Source organism: Heterocephalus glaber, unplaced genomic scaffold (genome assembly GCF_053883595.1).
Source record: "Heterocephalus glaber isolate CG9 unplaced genomic scaffold, H.glaber_assembly_v1.0 deba00001428, whole genome shotgun sequence".
Taxonomy (NCBI): domain Eukaryota; kingdom Metazoa; phylum Chordata; class Mammalia; order Rodentia; family Bathyergidae; genus Heterocephalus; species Heterocephalus glaber.
Genome location: NW_028258293.1, coordinates 15,440,894 through 15,460,465, shown reverse-complemented (window position 1 = coordinate 15,460,465; position 19,572 = coordinate 15,440,894). Strand labels below are relative to the sequence as shown.

The 19,572-nt window shown below is 42.9% G+C and overlaps 1 protein-coding gene across 2 annotated transcripts; it reads right to left on the bottom strand.

The window, feature by feature from the left end:
* Positions 1 to 10,459: 10,459 nt before the first annotated feature.
* Calca (calcitonin related polypeptide alpha) lies at positions 10,460 to 15,656 on the bottom strand. 2 transcript variants are annotated; one of them, XM_004851473.3, is made up of 5 exons: positions 15,492 to 15,656; positions 14,367 to 14,461; positions 13,541 to 13,678; positions 11,414 to 11,598; positions 10,460 to 10,895 (listed from the first exon to the last, which is right to left on the bottom strand). In XM_004851473.3, exons 2-4 carry the CDS (start codon positions 14,450 to 14,452, stop codon positions 11,439 to 11,441), a joined length of 384 nt encoding a protein of 127 aa, XP_004851530.1. In that variant the 5' UTR covers positions 14,453 to 14,461; positions 15,492 to 15,656; the 3' UTR covers positions 10,460 to 10,895; positions 11,414 to 11,438. The 2 variants fall into 2 exon arrangements, with proteins under 2 accessions (XP_004851530.1, XP_004851529.1); XM_004851472.3 differs by lacking the exons at positions 10,460 to 10,895; positions 11,414 to 11,598 and adding an exon at positions 12,244 to 12,671.
* Between the last annotated feature and the right edge of the window lie 3,916 nt (positions 15,657 to 19,572).

The window sequence follows — 19,572 nt, the reverse complement described above, 5'->3', positions numbered from 1 at the left end:
CAAAATAGACCACATACTTGCTTATAGAACATATTTAAGTAACTACAAAGGAGTTGACATTATCCCTTGTATATTATCAGACCATAGTGTGGTGAAATTGGAGATAAATAGCAAAAAAAATCGCAAGAATTTCACAAACACATGGAAATTGAAGAACACATTTCTGAATAAACAGTAGGTCACAGAGCAAATTAAAGAAGAAATCAGACAGTTTCTACAATTAAATGACAGCGTCAATACAACATATCAGAATCTATGGGACATAATGAAAGCAGTGTTATGGGGGAAATTCATAGCAGTAAATACTCATATTGGGAAAACAGAGTGAGCTCAAATAAACAACCTGATGGTGAACCTCAAGCTTCTAGAAAGAGAAGAGCAGGACAAACCCAAAGGTCATACAATGGATGGAATTATAAAGATCTGAGCAGAAATCAATGCAATGGAGACTAAGAGAATGATACAAAAAAATCAATGAAGCAAAAAATTGGTTCTTCAAAAGAATAAACAAAATTGACAAACCCTTAGCTAACCTTATCAGAAAAAGAAAGAAAAGACCCAAATCCATGCAATTAGGAATGAGAAGGGTGAAATCACAATGGACCCAGCAGAAATCCAGAGGATCATCAATACCTACTTTGAGAACTTATATGCCAATAAGATGGAAAACACAGAAAAAATGGACAGATTCTTAGATATGTACAAATTACCAAAGATGAATGAAGAAGACCTAAAAATTCTAAACAACCCAATATCAATCAATGAAATTGAAAATGTAATTAAAAACCTACCAACTAAGAAAAGCCCGGGACCTGATGGCTTCACTGCTGAATTCTACAAGACATTTAAAGAAGAAATATTGCCACTACTGTTTAAACTCTTCAATGAAATTGAAAGGGAAGCAATACTCCCGAATTCATTCCTAGAAGCAAGCATCACCTTGATCCCAAAAGCAGAGAAAGACGTAACTGAAAAAGAAAGCTATGGGCCAATCTCATTAATGAACATAGATACAAAAATCCTTAATAAGATACTGGCAAATAGGGCCGGGGATTTAGCTCAGTGTTTTCGCCACCTGCTGCTCAAGCGTAAGGACCCAAGTTCTATCCTTGGTACCAAAAAAATAAAAAAAGATACTGGCAAATAGAATGCAGAAGATCATACACCCTGACCAAGTGGTATTCATCCCAGGGATGCAGGGATGCAGGTTCAACATATGCAAATCAATAAATGTAATACATTATATTAATAGAGCCAAGGACAAAAACCATATGGCCATCTCAATAGATGCAGAAAAAGCATTTGACAAAATCCAACATGCATGCATGATAAAAACCATACAAAAAATTGGAATACACAGTCTCTGACTCAACCTGATAAAAGCCATCTATGAAAAGCCAACACCCAATATCATACTGAACAGTTAAAAACTGAAATCCTTACACTAAAATCAGGAACAAGACAAGGATGTCTACTATCACAATTCCTGTTCAATATAGTTTTGGAAACATTAGCCACAGTAATTAGACAAGAGAAAGAAATACAAGGAATAAAGAAAGGAAATGAAGAAGTCGAATTGTCATTATTTGCAGATGACTGATACTTTATATAGACGACCCCAAGAACTCCACTAAAAGTCTTCTAGATTTAATAACCAAATTCAGTAAAGTAGCTGGATACAGGTCAACACACAAAAACCAATAGCTTTTCTGTACACAAACAACAGACTCACTGAAAAAGGAACTGGAGAAACAACTCCCTTCAGATAGCATCCAAAAAAATAAAATACCTAGGAATCAACCGAATGAAAGAAATCAAAGACCTCTTCTCTGAAAACTATAGCACTCTAAAAATAGAAACCAAAGATGATATCAGAAAATGGAAAGACATCCCTTGCTCCTGGGTAGGAAGAACCAACATAGTGAAAATGGCCATACTTGCAAAACTGCTATGTAGATTCAATGCAAAACCAATTGAAATTCCAGCAGCATACTTCATAGACCTTGAGAAAACAATCCAAAAATTCATTTGGAACAAGAAGAGACCTAGAGTAGTAAAAGCAATTCTAGGCAACAAAGACAAGGTAAGGGGTATAACAATCCCCAACTTGAAACTATACTACAAAACTACTGTGATAAAAACAGCATGGTACTGGCAAAGAAACAGACCTGAGGGCCAGTGGAACAGATTAGAAGATGCAGAAACAACGCCAGACACACTCAGCCATCTCGTCTTCGATAAAGGAGCCAAACACTCATACTAGAGGAAAGATAGCCTCTTTAATAAAAGGTATTAGAAATATTGGGTTTCAACTTGCCAAAGGTTAAAACTAGACCTATGTCTCTCACCATGCACTAAACTAAAATCAAAATGGATTAAAGATCTAAACATTAAAACAGAAATGTTGAACTGGTTGGAACAGAGGTTCGGTAGAACTCTTGAAGACATTGGCGTAGGAAAAGATTTCATGAATGAAACCTCAGTTTCCCATGAACTAGTACAAAAAATCAACAAATGGGATCTCTTCTTATTAAAAGGCTTCTGCACAGCAAGAGAAACCACCAGCAGTGTGAAGAGACAACCCACAATGTGGGAAAAAATCTTCACCTGCTCTTCCTCAGACAAAGGTCTACTATCTCCAATCTATAAAGAACTTAAAAAGATCAGACCTCCCAAATTTGAAGACCCAATCCAAAAATGGGCATCTGAAATGAACAGACATTTCTCAGACAAAGAAGTAGAAATAGCAAATAAATACATGAACAAATGTTCAACATCACTGGTCATTCCAGAGATGCAAATGAAAACAACGCTGAGATTCCACTTCAGTCCAGAAAGAATGGCTGCTGTCGTGAAAGCAACCAATAACAAATGTTGGCGGGGCTGTGGGGAAAGAGGAACCCTGCTCCACTGCTGGTGGGAGTGTAGACTGGTGCAACTACTGTGGAAATCAGTATGGAGATACCTCAAAGAGCTAGGACTGGAAATCCCATTTGACCCAGCTATTCCCCTGCTGGGTATCTTCCCCAAAGAATTAAAAGAATCATACCACAGTGATATATGTGCACCCATGTTCATAGCAGCACAGTTTGTAATAGCTAAAACTTGGAAACAGCCCAAATGCCCATCAACTGGAGACTGGATCAAGAAAATGTGGTTTTTTAATAAAATGGAATACTACTCAGCCATTAAAAATGAGAAATTAGAGACATTTATAGCTAAATGGATGCACATTGAGGTGATACTCTTAAGTGAAATAAACAGGACACATGTGTAAATACTGAATAGTTTCTCTGGTGTGAGAAACTGAAAGTGTAAATAAGGACTAAAAGGTATAATAGATAATGTGAAATAGGAAGAAAAGGGGCAAAGGGGAGGGGGAAGTGGGAGGGCTAGGGGAAAGGAAAGAAAAGAATGGAATTAATATGAGAAAATGAAAAAAAGGAAACAAAGTCTATGTAAATAGGGATGGAGGGTTTGAAAGGAGGGCAGGGGGAAGGGAGAAAAAATAAGAACCAAGAGAGACTATGTAAAGGTGCAAATTTCCAATGATGAATGTCATTATATTGTATACTTAAAATGTACCAATAAAAGGATTAAAAAAAAAAATAGTGCCTAGCATCTGGTAAGCACTCAAAAATCTTAGCGGTTATTATTAAGCTCTACATTTAGGAATGTATTATTCATATGAATAAGACAAAGAAGAAAATCCATGAGAAATCTTATTAGATATCATAAGTTATTTTGAAAAAAATTAATATCTATTTGTGATTTTAAAAAAACTCTCAGTATACAAGAGAAGATATTTTTTTCTTTAGTAATTTTTTTTAGTTTTTGGATGCTATATTTTCCTTAAGTAACTTCAAAAAATTATTTTAAGGGCATTTATCCAGGAAAGATGCCAATGCAAAGTTGAATATGCCCCAACTTCTTGCATTTAAATATCATTCCAATTTATAAAATGGAATGTTGTGTCTTTTTCTGCTTCTCTACTTTAGCTAATACAGGGATGCATATGGAAAAGTTAAATTCCTATTTGGTTTCAACTAATATTTATTATAAAATATTAACGGACACTTTGGATTAAATAACTGTGCAACACCAAGGGATTTCCTGATCTCATTAGGCCAAGGTCTTGTTTTCCCTTTGCATTTTAATCTAGGTGGTTCCTGTTTGAGATATTGAATGACCAAAGAACAACTTAAATGCTTTAGTATCAACAGGAGAAATAATAACTAAAATTGTACTGTACTCTTAAATATATTCTTTATGATTTGTATGTCTATTTGCCAGTCATTAAGTACAATTATACATAATGGTCACAGTCTTCACTATAAAACTTTTTTTTGAGTTTTACTTAATATCAAATATTGATATTTTTAAAGATACATTCTTAAGATGATAAAGAATCTGCTTCTGATATCAATAACCTTCAGGTTTAAGGACACCTATCACCATTTTTATCTCAACATTCTAAGTGATAACAAGAACAAATATATGAAATAAGACAGTATTTTTACAGATAATACCATTATGAAAAATGCAATACCAATCAAAATCCAAATAGACTTAAAAAGTCGACAATTACCCTAACCACATTCTGGAAGAAAAATGTGTGAAAATTGTCCAGATCATTTTGAAAATAAGGAGTGAGAGGGTGCCTTCACCCTAATAGCGTTTAAACTGTGTTACTGGTGCACACATGTTATTGTTTATGGCTGAATGTCCCCCAAAGCCTAGCATGCTCAAAAGTGGGACCTTTGAAAGATAATTGGATTATGGGGATTTGTAGCTGATTTGCTATTGGAAGGTGAAGTCTGGTCAGGAAAGGTTGTGGCTGGGAAGGGTTTGTCTCCCTTCTGGCCTCTCCCCTTGATTTTTCTACTTCCTGTCCAACATGGGGTGAGCAGCTAATTCTCTGCCATGCCCCTCTGCCATGCTGTTTTAGAGCTAGCAGACCACGGACTGAAGCCTCACAAACTGTGAATGGAAATAAACCTCGCCCTCTTTAGGTGTGGGTGTTGGGTATTGTGTTTCAGTGAGGAGGAAAGTGACAACAGATACACCTGTGGAAGAGAGAGGAAAGGCTTTCCAGAAGATCTGCATATTAGGGTGGTATTTCAAATAGATGGAGGCATTTTTTTTTAATAAATAGCATTGGGACAAGAAGACATAATCTGATAATTAATAAAATCTGTCACCTTGCTGTAACTACTATGTGGTTTCTGAAATTTGTCAAATTATCAGGGGGTATTTGTAGAGCTAACTTGGAACCATTAATCAGAAAGGCAATTTTCCAAATTTATGGCTTATTGAGAAGGGTGAATTAGTTTTTGACATTTTTTCAGATATACTTTTTATGTAATTTGGGACTGTATTGTTGGGTGTATAAGTGTTCGAAGTATATACACTTTTTCTCCACTGTTCTTTTTCTCTGTGCTATGGTTTGGATCTAAAATGTCCCCCAGAGTCTCATGTGTTTGGAAGGTGTCTGAATCATGGGACTGTCCTCTGCCAGGTCCTTTCACCCTGCCATTTCTGCCTTGCAGCCAGCAAACTTGGACTAAAGCACAAACCTAAATAAACCTCTCCTCCTTTCAATTGTGGATGTCAGGTGCTATGGCCAGCAATGGGAAAGCTAACTAGATAATATGTGATAACTTTCTTTTTCCTATAAGACTTTTTTGGCCTTCAATTATTTTTTTAACCTATGCTAAGAAATCAAGCAACTTATTTTTGTTCATATTGGTGTTATACATCTTTTGCTACCCTTTTGTTTGACTACATTCTGGATCCTTGTGTTCTAAAAGTTCCTTTTGTGGAAAAAATATTGCTAGACTGTTTAAAATGCACTGCTAGTCTTGGTCTTTTAATTGGTGACTTTAATTAATTTACAATTATTTTAAAGCTAGATAAGCATTTGTTACTGCCATTATTTTTTACATGGTACATTTACTATACATTTTTGTTGTCTTTTTTCCTATGTTGTATTGAATAGAACAGATTTTCTGGCTAGTTCAAAAGTTTTGTATTATTTATTTTTATTGTGAGTGCCTTAAATTTAAAGAGACCCATATCTATCTTCATTTATATTTATTAACCATGAATATAATGAATATACATATACACCGACTACTAGCTTAGAAAATCAAATTTTTGGAAACAAAACTTTGGTAGAAGTCATTTGTATTGCTCTCTTCATGATATTTCCTTCTCATCCTCTCAAAGTCAATCAAGTTTTAAAATTTGATGTTTATCATCCTTATATATTATATAATATTTTACTACATATGTATATATCCCTAAATTATACATATCATTTTATATATTTAAATTCAAAACAAATGGTATCACTTGATATATAGCCTTTGTAACTAACTTTATTTTGCATGTATCATAGGTGAGATTTATCCAAAGTTGATACATACATTTGCACTCTACACTGTGTAATGTATTTTATACATATATCCATTACACAAATAAACCAAAGTTAAGTTATCTAAGGTATATATTATCTGGTATAAGCAGCAGGAGGCTGAGAATAGAGACAAATGAAATCCTTCAGGATGATTTTAAAAACACAAAATGAAAGTGATTACCAAACTGAATTAATAAAAAGAAGTAAATCTGACAAATTAGCCATTCAGCAAAGTGATCTACAATCCAGAATCTCAGTAAGAGGAAAAATAAGCTGTGGTAGCAAAAATAATTCCATCCTCTGATGTATCAGTCTGCTCAGGCAGCCAAAACAGGGTTCCACAAACCAGGTGGCTTAAACAGCAGACATTTGCTTTCTCAGCTCTGGAGGCTGGAAGTCCAGTACCAAGCTGCCTTGGGTTGTTATCTGGTGAGGTTTTCTTCCTGGATTGCACACTACAGCTGTCTCACTGTGTCCTCACCTGGCTTCTTTTCTATGTGTGCATGGAGAGCGAGAGAACATTCTCTTCTGATAAAGACACCAGTCTATCAGATTAGGGCCCTACCTTATCACTTCATTTAACATTGATTACCTCCCTAAAGGCTCTACCTCCAAATTCAATGACATCAGAGTTTAGGATTTCAACATATGAACTTCAGTGTGACACAACTCAATATAGAATCATCCAAATCTTATAAATTACTTATCTTTTGCTACATAACAGCACACAAAAGCAACTTTAATGTCAGTGCTTACAATAGCAAATATTTATTTTTCTTGCTCATGGGATTGTGGGTAATTTGGGTGAAGATGATCTCAGCTGCTGCTGGCTGGGCATGGATCCAGGCTGTAGGTCAGGTTGAAGTCCACATATCTCATTTTGGAGCCCAGACTAATACAGCAAGGAATACTGAGGGCACACTCTTTTCATCATGATGGCAGAAGGACAGGTGCACAAAATCCAACTGTATAAACACATTTCAAGCCTCTGCTTGCATTATGTTACCAATATCCCATTAGCCAAAACAAGTTACAAGGTCAAGCCTAGAGTCGAGGGGGAAAGAAATCAACTTCATCCATCCATGGAGCCATGGCAAGGATGAGAGTGTATAACAATATTGTAGCAGAGTAAAGAAGTGGAAGCAATAATTCAGTTAGTCACAGCATATATATACACTGGAGCTCTGACTGGGATGAGCTTTAATTGGTATTAAGCATATTCTTTTTCTGCCATGGCCCAGGTGGGGTGTGAGTAGTAAAGACTGATGCTGCAGCCGTACGTAAAGTCATTGTTTCTCCATTGTGATTTGATCATCTTATGTACTCCTTGCATCTCTTCTTAGGTTTTTGATCCAGTGATTCCTATGTTTTTAGTGCTCAAATTAGTTATACTCTTTCATTCCTTGAGCTCTGAGTCAACTGAGAAATATTCCTGGGGTTCTGAAATAAATTTAATAACAGTATTATCTCTATTATTGGCTAATTGCCCTGGGCCCAAGATTAAAATTATCTTCTATTTTCCTTCTTTATTTGAATTTCCTTACCTAGTTAATAATATAATATCCAGAGAGCTCTCTGCCTGACTCCTTTGTTTGCTGCATGAGAAGAAGGAAAACTGGTCAGAATTAATCAAGGACGTAAGATTGGGGTTAGAGATGTGTCCAAACTGAAGAAATGGTGTGTGTGAAGGCCTTGAGACAGGAGCAGATCTCTAGGCAGTTGAGGGATTCACTATCCAGGTGATTATTAAATAACAAGAGCCTTGGTCAATTTAGACTGAAAAAAATCAGGCCCTGAGGGAACCTTGGAGTTGACCACAAACATAAAAGGAAAGAAGATCCAACTCTATTCATTTACTCACTCTTTCATTATTAAATGCTACCCTTGTGAGGTGTTCTGTTCTCTGTACTGCGGATAAAACAATGAACAAAATGACCATATCCCTGCCCATGTGTGTAGCAGACATCCCTGCCCAGTACTCACAGACTATGGGTGGTACCTGCTTATTGATTTCCATAATTTGGCTATACTGTTTTCTATCAGGAGTCAGACAAAAGTTCTACATGACTCAAATTGGCATAACAGATGGCAGACTGAGCAAGTATAGCCCCTCCCCTAATGGCTGCCACAGAAACCTAAGCCCTGGTCTGTGAAGTGGCAGGATTCTGCTGAGTTACATACAGCTGAGGTCAGTGTGACCCCCAATAAAATCCTTTCCCCTAAATTATGCCTTCTTACTTGCCCAATGGGTTTCTTACTAACTGCACCCAGTCCCAGTACCTGTTTGTTCTATTCAAGCAAGATAATTAGTGCTCACTCCCTAACAGCCCTGCCTGGCACCATCATGCCAGGTGTTTGGCAGTATTTCACTAGATTCCTTTAAAGCATACCTGGCTCCCTATTCCTTCCCATGATTGTATTCAATAAATACTGGATGTGCTTGGGGATCTTTGTTTTTGCTGCCATCAGCAGCACTGATGATGCCCCAAGACCCAGCTTCTTCACTTTTAGTTTTTATCTTATTCTTTAATTCATTTTGTGGTGTAGTGGCTCACAGGAGGCCAGAACCCACAGCAGAAGTTCTGGCAATGTCCCCTTCTCCATTTGCTCTATGTGTGAATCTTACATTTATGCTGAGGCACAAACAAATAAGCAAAATTTATGGTATGGTAGACTGTAATAAGCAGTAAGGAGAAAAAAAAAGAAAAGAAGAGGGTTAAGATGTTTTGGTTGGTGGAGGTGTGGAGCAGTTTCAGGAAGAATGGTTAGGGTAGGTGATATTTGAGCAAAGATCAGAAGGAGAAGGGAACCATCAGGTAGAAGTGTTCTTCCCAGTGACATCCCCAGCAATTGCAAGACTTGCAGTTGTTGAGTGTCAGGAGACAAGGGTTAAAGAATAGTAAGAATGTCATTGTATAGGAGAGTGGGAGAAGAGGCCGGGCAAGTAGTGAGATGGAGGTAACAGAAGAAAAAGGGAGCTTAACTTGGACCATGTAAACCATTGTAATGCTTCAGGTGTTTAATCAGTGATATGGGGAGTCACTGGAGTGTTTTGAATATAAGATAGATATGGTCTGACGTACCTTTTCAGTGGACTACTGTGTTGAAAACAGAATGCAGGGAAGAAAGGGACATAATTCTATGTGATCCTGAGAAAATAATTAGAGTCAGTTGTAGAAGAGGCTGACTTTTCTAATTAACACACAAACACTAATTAATTGATTGTGTACCAGTGAACCTGGCTGTTTAGTCACATTAGAGTTACACTCAGCAACATGCCGCTGGAGGCCCCAGCAGATGCCAGGGATGTTGACAACTGGGAAATTCCTGTGTCGAATAAGAGATCAGATCCTGTGACATCCCTGATAGAGAGTTTCCCATGGGACATTCCCACGTGGAGAGTTTATTATTCTACAACAAAAATCACCTCAATTTCTTCCAACTAGAATGTGAGCTCCCCAAGTGCAAGGAGTTTAGTCTGTGCATTGCTCAATTCCTGGTGCCTAGAATACTCCTAGCATATAGCAGGCACTCAGTAGGTACTTGTTAAATGACCAAATATCTTTGTTAAACTTATTGCAGGACCTCAAGCAAGACACTTCTCTGTACCTCATAGAATACAAAGTAGGACCGGATGGCCCTGATGACCTTGATAGGTCGGCCCATCTGTGATCCCATTTCAGTTTGAGGCATCATTTCTAAAGGGGTTTGCAGGCCAAGGGGTGCACAAACAGGGGTCTCATGTGGAGGAAGGAAGGGATGGATAAGGGCAAACCTGAGTCATGGAGAAATACACAGTAATTGCTGAGGCTGGGGACCAGGGCACCCTCTAAAAATAAATGTGAATTGTCCTTTTTGATATGCTTAGGAGTCAAATTCCAAAGAGGGATGTTTCACTAGAAAGTGAGGGTACAAGACACCGAGAATTCATCCCAACCATGTTGCCTTTGCTTCAAGTGAGTCAGCCTGGTCAACAAAAAGTGCTCACAGTCCTTTAAAGTACTCCTGGGAAAAACAGCATAAATAGCAGCACAGATTCCATTTAAGGGTATCGAAAATACATTTTTAATTTTGATGAAGTTCACAAATGACAACATTGACATTTCTTTAAATAGATTGTTCCATCAAGGCACAGCATTACCATGTGTCCCAGACACTCAAGAGGCAGTGATTTCATGTCCCCCCGAGGTTTGGCAGAGTTGCCAACATGAACAGGATAGCTGAGGGGGACCAGATGTGTTACCAGATAGACCGATGAGACATGCTGTCATGTTTATTGGAGACAGAATTAAATATAAAACAATGCACAACAGGTAACTGCAATGAGCTTATTCTGCACTTAGCTTTAGTTCTTTTCAAACAAAAAAGATAGCTTCAGTATCAAGAAATATGCAAATATGAATGCCTTCCATGGAGTCCTCCATACAAATTGCCTTCATTACACACTAAAAGAAGTAGAGTTTCACTTTAATGTGTCCTAGGAAAGAAAAAAAAACAGCTAGAGTTTAGTTATTGACATTTATTATTTCATTTATTCTTTATATAAATGCTAGGAGGTAGGTACTATAAAAGCCTTCATGTCACAGAAGGAGAAACTGAGGTTCAGGGAGAGTTAAGTGAGTCACCCATGGTTATATAGCTAGCAGAGGGCAAACAAAGTTCTTAAGCCCAAGGCCCTTCTCTTAATTCAGAAGTACATGGCATTGTAGTATATACTCCAAAAGCGTAATGTCCTTCCCTTTCAAATCCCCAAGGATCCATATTTCCTGTCTTGATGAACTCAGCATCCGAAGAAAAGAATGGAAAAACAGAGGAGATGAACCCAAATTCCAGTTTCAGCTATTGGGTCTCAGAGTCCTTTCTTCAGTCACTGATGTGGGTGCTGTTCTCTGTGGACTTTTTTCAACCATATGGGCTCACAGAGGCTCAAAGGATAGACTACAACCCTGTGCCATGTGGCCATCCCTCCTCCCACCTTACAGTACAGGCAGTCACCTGCTTCCGGGGGCCATTTAGCTGTTCAAGCCACAAGGTCCCTGCGGCGCCGGCCGAAGGCTTTGGAACCCACATCAGTGGCTACGAAGTTGTCCTTCACCACACCCCCTGACCTGCTCAGCAAGCCTGCCAGTCGATGGGTCACACAGGTGGCGGTGTTGCAGGCTCTCTTCTGGGCAGTGACGCTGGTTTGAAGGATGAGAAAAAAGAGAAGGCCTGTCTGTGAGAGGTTGGGGGAGGAGCCTGCCCCATGAGACCATCATGGTAAAGTTGCTGCTCTGAGAGATACCAATTAACCTTAAGCATCTCCTTAACATATTTATCAGAGCAGAAGAACAAGAAGGGCATTACAGAAAACACCATGATCAGGCGCTGTGGACATTCCCATAGATATAGGGGTGTCAGAAAACCCTAAGATGACTGACTCTTGGTAGGACTGGCCATGGAACACAGGGTTGTAACAGCCAATCTTTCCTGTATAAGTAGGCTAAAAATTAACAAATGGTTACTAGACTAGAGTAGATTATAGTGCCACACCTAAGCCCATTCGCAAGGATTATAGAATCCACAGCCCGGTCATATGCACAAAATACCTCTTTGTAAGAAAATGAAAATCCCTTATCTTACCTGGAAGAAGAGCAGAATTTGCAGCATCCAGTCCAGAGGTGCTTACCTGCTCCTTGGCAGCCCTTTTCTTGCTGGTTGAGCTGGATCACAGGCACCACTCACCTGTGTCCAGCTACCCTGGGGCTAAGGCTACTTCTAAGCACATGTCCTGGAAACCAGGAAGCCTGAGATGTGGGCCACAGCAACAACCATCACATCTAAGGTCTTTTTGGAAAAATAATTTTATTCCCCAAATGACCAGCACAGTTAGACGGATGATTCTCTTCTGGTCTCTTGAGTCCTCCTCTCTCTCTCTCTGCCCATCTCAGATCCCAGAGATTCTCTGCCAGAGGAAATCCACTAATAACAGCCCGAAGAGCAACCAGAGAGGAACCACATGCATCAAGTTATAGGAAGAAAGCAGGAAAAGAAATTAGAAAGGAGAGAGGGAGTTTAGTTGGCATCCTGGGGCATGCCAACAAGAGGGTGGTGGTTTGTCTCCAAGTCACTGGCCATATCCCTTTTCTTGCCAGGTGCTCCAACCCCAATTGCAGTTTGGGGGAATGTGTGAAACTTGTTGAGGTCCTGTGTGTAGGTGCCCAGCATGCAGGTACTCAGATTACCACATCGCTTAGATCTGGGGCTGTCCAGGCTGTAGGGAAAAGACATGCCAGACAGTGTCATGCACAGGATCTGCCCCTGTGGGCAGTCAGCAGGTTAGACCAGGCAGGAACCCTTTAGGTGAGGGAGGAGGCACAGGCAGGAGGGCAGCTCACACATCCTCCATCAGGAGGGCTCTGAGGTGCATGGGCCAGGATTGTGGCATGGAAGGGTGGCCTTCCACATAGGGTTCAGTCCTTCGTGTTTAATAAGGGGGTTCTTTCTCAGAGTGGATGCAGGTTGACCCATGCCTCTACCTGAGTAGTGCAGGGCCAGGCCAAGGCTGGTCTCTTTCCCAGGCTCAGGGTACACAGGGAGCTGGGGCAGGGGAAAGGTGCTCTCCTTGGCCTTGGGACAACATGCATATTTCTCTATCTCAGACACTGCCCTACCTGTCCCCAACCCCTGCAAGCCTTCGACTTCACTTTACAAATATAAAATTCAAGGCTCCTTGTGAGAGAATATGACATGCAGATGAACTAGGTAGAGCCAAATTTCTAAAATCTCTGGAAATATACCAGTCCACCTCCAGGCTTCAGGCTTTATCCTTACCGGTCTTCACCCATCCAATGCTGGGAGATCTTTCTGGTATCACAAGATCAGTTCCCACAGTAAGGGATTCCATACCTACCCTAACTACTTCCAGATATCCATCTGTTAAATGTGATCTAACCATGGTCTCTGCAGCAACTCATCTTCAGTACAGCCTGAGAACTGCTGGGTCCAATGTCTTGATGTACAGTACAGCCTGCTGGACTCCTGGCCTGTGTGCTCTCTCCTACCTTTTAAGATCCTCCTTCCTATGCGTTTGGGAACTTGAAGGGGAGGGGAGCCTCTGGGATGGCCAGGTGGGAGCCTTACCTGGAGCCCTCTGTCTCCTGGTCCTGCTCCAGCTCACTGGCCTTCATCTGCAGGTAGTCCTGCACCAGTGCTGCCAGCAGGAGGCGCGCTTCCTCTTCACCTAGCTCGACCAGGACTGGGCTGCTCTCCAAGTCCTGCCTGGTAGGGGACAGCAAACTGGGTGTGGACTCTGAGACTCTGGCTCCCTCTCCCTGGGAGAAGCAGCCAGGCTTCTTGGTCCCAGCTTCTTCCCCTGAGGATGTAGCTGCCTCAACTCCCAGAGGACAAGGCTTGAGGCAATGCCCTTATCGGAAGCCAGGCATTGGTGTGGACTCCACTGTTAGATTGGAATCGGTGCACATAGGCTTATGAAACCTGCTAGTTAAATTTTCAGGAATTTTGTGGTCTAAGAGTTGGGTGCAGCCATTACTAAAAATTAAATGATAAAACTTACAATTGGTGTTAAATCTAAATAAGGTTTTAATTTAATAAATATAATTTGTATGTAAGTGAGAAAAAAGATAAACACATTACATGTTGGATTTGATAACAATGGTTTTTGGTAAACTAGTTAGATTAGGATGCAATTCATTTCTCAAATCATAGCTGATTGGGTAACTAGGTAAGCTATTTATACAAAAGTTGGATGAAAAGCAACAAAAGCATTTTGCTAGAGTCAATATGGTCCATGGAATTTGTAACACAGAGTATTGTATATCAGAGTATTAAAAATTGTGCACTATACATTATTACATCAGAAAAAGTTTACAATAAGCTTACATGCATATACACATGTCCCCCCTCCCCCCAGCAGAGGACTGGCCCTCCTGGCTTCTGTTTGTCTCACCTGAATGGCACTGCATGCAGGTTGCTTGAGAGGTACAGAACTAAGATGCTGAGAGCCAGGAATGGGGAGAACTTCTGGAAGCCCATGACGTCTCCCTGCAAGGGAAGAATGACATCATCTCAGGCACCAGCTCAAAGTTCTATGAGGTCACAGACTTGACCTCCTGTCTGCTTCTGACTCTAACTTTTTGATTTTGTGGCTTCAGATATTTCCCTTCAGCTTCAATTCTCCATCAGCAAAGTGGACCATCAGAGGGTCCATTAGACACATAGCATGCATGGTTTGCAACTGAGAGGTGCTATTTTAGGGGGATGATAAATGAGATTTCTCTCTTTCCCTCTCCACCAAATGCTACATAAACCTGTCGGGCAAGTCTTGAGGATTCTCTAAGAGCTCCCGGCACAGTAACTGCTCCTATAAGGAAACCCAGGGCTGTTTTCCTGTGTGGGCTTTCGAATACACCCAGGGGTGGGGAAGGAGCGGGTAGGTAGAGAGCCAATATTTCTATAGTTGTAATCTGAAAAACTGAAGGACCATATCTAGTGCTCAGCTGCTCCGTCTTCTGGCAACTCCGTTGCCTGCAAGAACCAAGCTTAGGCTGAAGTTAGGTCGGTAAGAGACCTCTCTACTTCCGGAGCCTTAAGTGGGGCTTGCAATTTAGGGTGCCTGCAGTTCAGGCGTTGAGCTCATTCTCCCCGCAACCCCCATTCGCGTGTGCCCAGACTCTGGGCCAATTTCACTGGGAACGCGAGGTGCTAGAGGCGATTCCCGAAAGCATCATCTTGGGAAACCCCCTCCCGCATCCTTCCGAGAGAGCGAAGCCTGGGAGCCCAAGTGTCCAGAGACTGGCAGCCGGGGAGCGCAGAGCAGGAGTCCCGGCACTGACACTATCGGATCCTACCTTGGACAGGACCCTGGCATGGATTGCTGACTAACGGAGACTCTGAGGAAGAGATGGAGACGGAAGTGGACAGAGAGACTGAGAGTAGGAGGGAAATAAACTGAGATAGACTAATGGCGAGAGAGAGAGAGAGAGAGAGAGAGAGAGAGAGAGAGAGAGAGAGAGAGAGAGTTAGTTGAGGAGTGAGAGGAAAAGGACAACCTGAGCAGAGATCTGGGGCTCACCTGGTCGGCGATGTCTTGGAGTAGAGGCTGCGGTGCTAAACGGGAGCCCTTCGGAAGTCCAGGCGACTCTTGGGCTAGGCAGCGTCTGGACGCCTCCCAGAGCCAGCAGCTGCTCTTATTCCAGCCCCGCCGCGGGTCGGGAGGGGTCCCCAGCGCCGGCAGCCAATGGGCGGAGGGGGCCCGTGCCCCAGCCAGATTGCGTCACGCCCATGCTTCTAGAACCCCTGGCGCGCCTCACCTCGGCCCCACTTCTATTTGCATTGAGGTCACTGAGGGAAGTGGGAGGATGGGGAGATCAACGAGAACAGCGCTTAAATTAGGCAGGGATTTGAGGACAGTTAAACGTCATGGTCGATTTCACCTCTTCATTCCGGCCTGGCTTTGAACCTTCCCCTAAGCCAACCCCAGCTGTGCGATCTGACGGGGGAGGATCCAGGGCTGCCGGGGACCCCCCCCCCCCGTCTGACCCCAGACCCTTTCCCAATGAAGCTTGGAGGGTTAGCATAGCATAGGGGCTGGCTTCCCTGGCCACAGAGTGTCAGACTCCAGCAGCTGGTATCACCCACAGAGGAGCCTGGGAAGCTGGAGATGCAACTGGAAACAGGAACTTTCTTAGATGTGAGTTCAGTTCCAGCGGGGCCATTCCGGCCTCTGTGCTGAAGGGCAGCAACATCATAGAGCCTCAGTGCCTTTATATTGGAAACAACGACCCCAGTCCCATCCTCAAGGAATGTCCTGAGAGGTACCCGGGGCAGGGACGCCACTAGGCAGAGATCTGGAAGTTTCCTGGGATGAACTCGGTTGTTCCACCGTAAGATCTCTATTGATACTTTCCGAGTCCCTAACTCAAGGACTGCCAGTTTGGGCGGACCCAGGGTGCCGTACCGATCCGTTACGTGTGTGGAGGGGTCCGCCACCCAGTTTCCAAAGCCTCCATCTAGACCTCATTGTCCCCCTTCCTCCGCCATCCATCACCTCTCATTAGTCATCGCCTGAGGCGTTTGCACAGCTGCCACTCTGCTGCCTGCCGCTGTTTGCCAAGATGTCCCAGTGGCATTTGATTCTGGCCAGCACCCGATCCCTGCACTTAGGGCCCGGGCTAAGGGCAGGCGGCCTCGGTAGCGCTGTGCAGCCTCTGCCGGTCCTGAAGCTCACTCGTCGTCACCCTCATGCACTCACAGGCTCTCACTGCCCCAAGGTGCCCGCGCCTAGAAGCGCAGACACTCGGACGCTGGCTCACAGGTGTCTCCTGAGCTGCCGCCCTCTCCGACGCGTCCCAAGCTGCCTGCGCGTCTCTGCAGTCGCTTCCACACTCGGCCAGGACAGTGATCTCTGTATCTCACACTCTTAAGACCCTGCTCACTTTCAGCCCACAGCTTTGGGGACCACTAGGCCTGAGCTTCAGCTTTAGGCAGGCAAAGAAGGATCGCGGTCTGGACCGGGCATTTGCTGCCCGATGCAGCTAGGATAGGAGCAGCGAAGCTTCTCTGCTTCCCCGGGATTCCCGGTCCCAGCGCGCGGAGCGGGGACCACAGCAGCCTGTCCAGCCGCCCACAGCGCTTCGAGCGCGGCAGCAGCGGCTGCAGCAGCATCTGGGGCCCGAGGGACGGTTTGCGAGGACCCATGTTTCCCGTTTCTCCTAGGCAAAGCAACGGTTATCCCCCAAGGGTGCTTGAGTGGCCAGCACCACGGAGCTCGGGGTTTCCCTGGGTCGCATCCGCACCTCTGTCTTTCCTAGGACACGCCTGCCTCGCGCCAGTCTCCTCCCTGGTGGGTTCGTGGCTTCCGTGCCCAGGCAGCCGGAAGCCAAACTTCTAAAATGCCCTTAGGTGAGTTTGCTCCTTAACTTCTGGGAAGCACTACGGTGAGGGAGTCAAACTCCAGGCTGGACCTGCTGTCCGAGCTTCCCTCTCTGCAGAGCGCGCCGGAGGGAAGGGGGGAGCAGGGCCTGGAAGAACTCACGGGGGATGCCGGCGTGGGTCAGGGCTCAGGATGGCGGGTTTCCAGGACTCAGCGCCGGGCTGTTGGGCCTTCGGCCGTGTACTTCCGAGCCCTGGCCTGGGTTTTCCTGCGGGGCTGCGTGATGAGTTGGCGAAGGCCGAGGCGCGGCCACTACGGGGCGCGCGGAACGAGGGCTACTACCGCTTTCGGCCAACTGTAGAAACCTATTTGCGCTCAGGTGCCAAATACTTCCGCGGAAATAATTTCCTCTTTCAGTCCACAGATTTCTAACCTGAGGACTCACAGCTTTCACCCGTGCAATGATGACCGCAGAATGGTTAGGAAACGACCACTCTAGAAGCCGATTTCCTGGCCACGTCACTTTGCGGGCTCGGAACTCTGTTCTTGTCAGCAGTGTGTGTCTTCAGACCTTAAAGCTGACACCAAGTCCTCAATACGAAATTTGGGGCAGCTACAAACCAGAGGCGGGTGCTGTGGGGCGCTAACTGGAGTCCACATCCAGAGGGCGCGCGAGTAGCCGCGAGGGATTTCAAACCTTCAAGTTCAATCTGTCCGGAAAGGAAAGGAAGAGATTACACCTCAGGTCACTCTGAGGTTGTCGGAAGTGCCTGGAACTGCTCGGAGGGCCACAGGTTAGAAAGCTATTTTCTTGGGTAATTAGCAGCATGCTAGGCACACTGGTAGGCGCTCCGCCAAAGTTCGAGGAATGGAAATTAATTCATTCCGGCAGATTCACCCGTTGGTCTCTCGAGGTAGCTTGCAGAAAACCTGAGTGGAATCAAATCAGTTTCCCGCTGGATTCTGAGGTTGGGAGCGCAAACTCTTCAGCCGGATTTCTCCCGTTTTATCTGATACACAGGACTGAGGCAAAGGAAGAAAGTTGTTTCCCCTGGAGTTTGTTTTAAAGACTGGGGTCTCCTGGTGCGAAATGCAAAACATTCTCTGAGCCCAGCCCTGATTTAGGAGTGAATCCGAGAGAGAAACCAGGACTGCTTGGATTTCGTCCTCTGATCCCTGCAACTTCTCTGAGATTTAGGAGCAAACAGCATGATCTATAGGAGTCGCTAAGAAAAACGCTGATTTTTAAGATAATCCTTTGACTATTTAGCCTTTGATTTTACTTTCTTATTTCATAACTTTAAAACCTGAAAATCAGGATCCGTTTTGAAATAATCTAATTCGAAGAGAAACATTTTTACAACACTTTGATAAATTTCAACTGTAATGTTTATACCTGTTCGTTTTAATCAGGTTCCAGTGTTCTTTGATTTATAATATAGTACTAGAATGTAATAAAAATAAAGATGAAATCTGCCTGAGAATCCTTATGTGAATTTCAATGTGATTAAAAGTTTATACTAAAAGCTTACTCATTACTTCAGTAAGCCAATTGTGAGATAAACAAATGATAATCTGAAAGAACAAAGCACTCTAATAGTTCAGAGCTCAAATCACGTGTATTGCTTTGGCAAGATCTGTGTATGACCTAGTATCAACAACATCAAAATCCCAACAGTGCCAACTACAAAACACAATAATGCCAAGGGCAGGAGCAGCAATAACAACATCAAACACCCAAACCCATTCTCTTCAGCTGGGCAGAAAATCAGAGCTGTCAAATTAACTGGAGAATTTCTACGGCAAGATGATTGTATTGTTTAAAGAAGGGCAGAAAGCAAAACTTTCCATCATTAAATTTACTGAAGAACATGGGAAGGAAAGTGATTCCAACTGAATATTTTTTCTAAGTCATGTTTAGAGTCTAATAAGGTCCCTAGTGGAGGAGAGAGGACAGAAATAGTGGTCAAAGTGCCTGAAAGATTCACAATAGCCAAGATAAGAAAACAATCTAAGTATCCATAGATGGATGAGGAGAGGAAGAAAATGTGGTGTATATATATGTAAAATGGAATATCATTCAGCCTTAGCAAAGAAGGAAATTCTGCCATGCTTACTATTGAGAACATGCAGTACTCTCTCTCAACAACAAAAAGTACTACTGGCCTGTGAACTAGAACAAACAATCAATAAGAGAAACCACCAACAGTGTGAAGAGACAACCCATAATGTGGGAAAATATTTTCACCAGCTGTCCCTCAGACATAGGTCTACTATCCTG

Bases quoted from the DNA above. Each gene is read 5' to 3' on its own strand.
- Calca (XM_004851472.3), bottom strand. From the start codon at position 14,452: ATGGGCTTCCAGAAGTTCTCCCCATTCCTGGCTCTCAGCATCTTAGTT. The intron at 13,679-14,366 runs GTGAGACAAACA...GTCCCCTACCAG, and splicing joins CTGCATGCAGTGCCATTCAG to GCAGGACTTGGAGAGCAGCC. The intron at 12,672-13,540 runs GTAAGGCTCCCA...TTTTCCCTACAG, and splicing joins CAGGAGACAGAGGGCTCCAG to CCTGGACAGCCCCAGATCTA.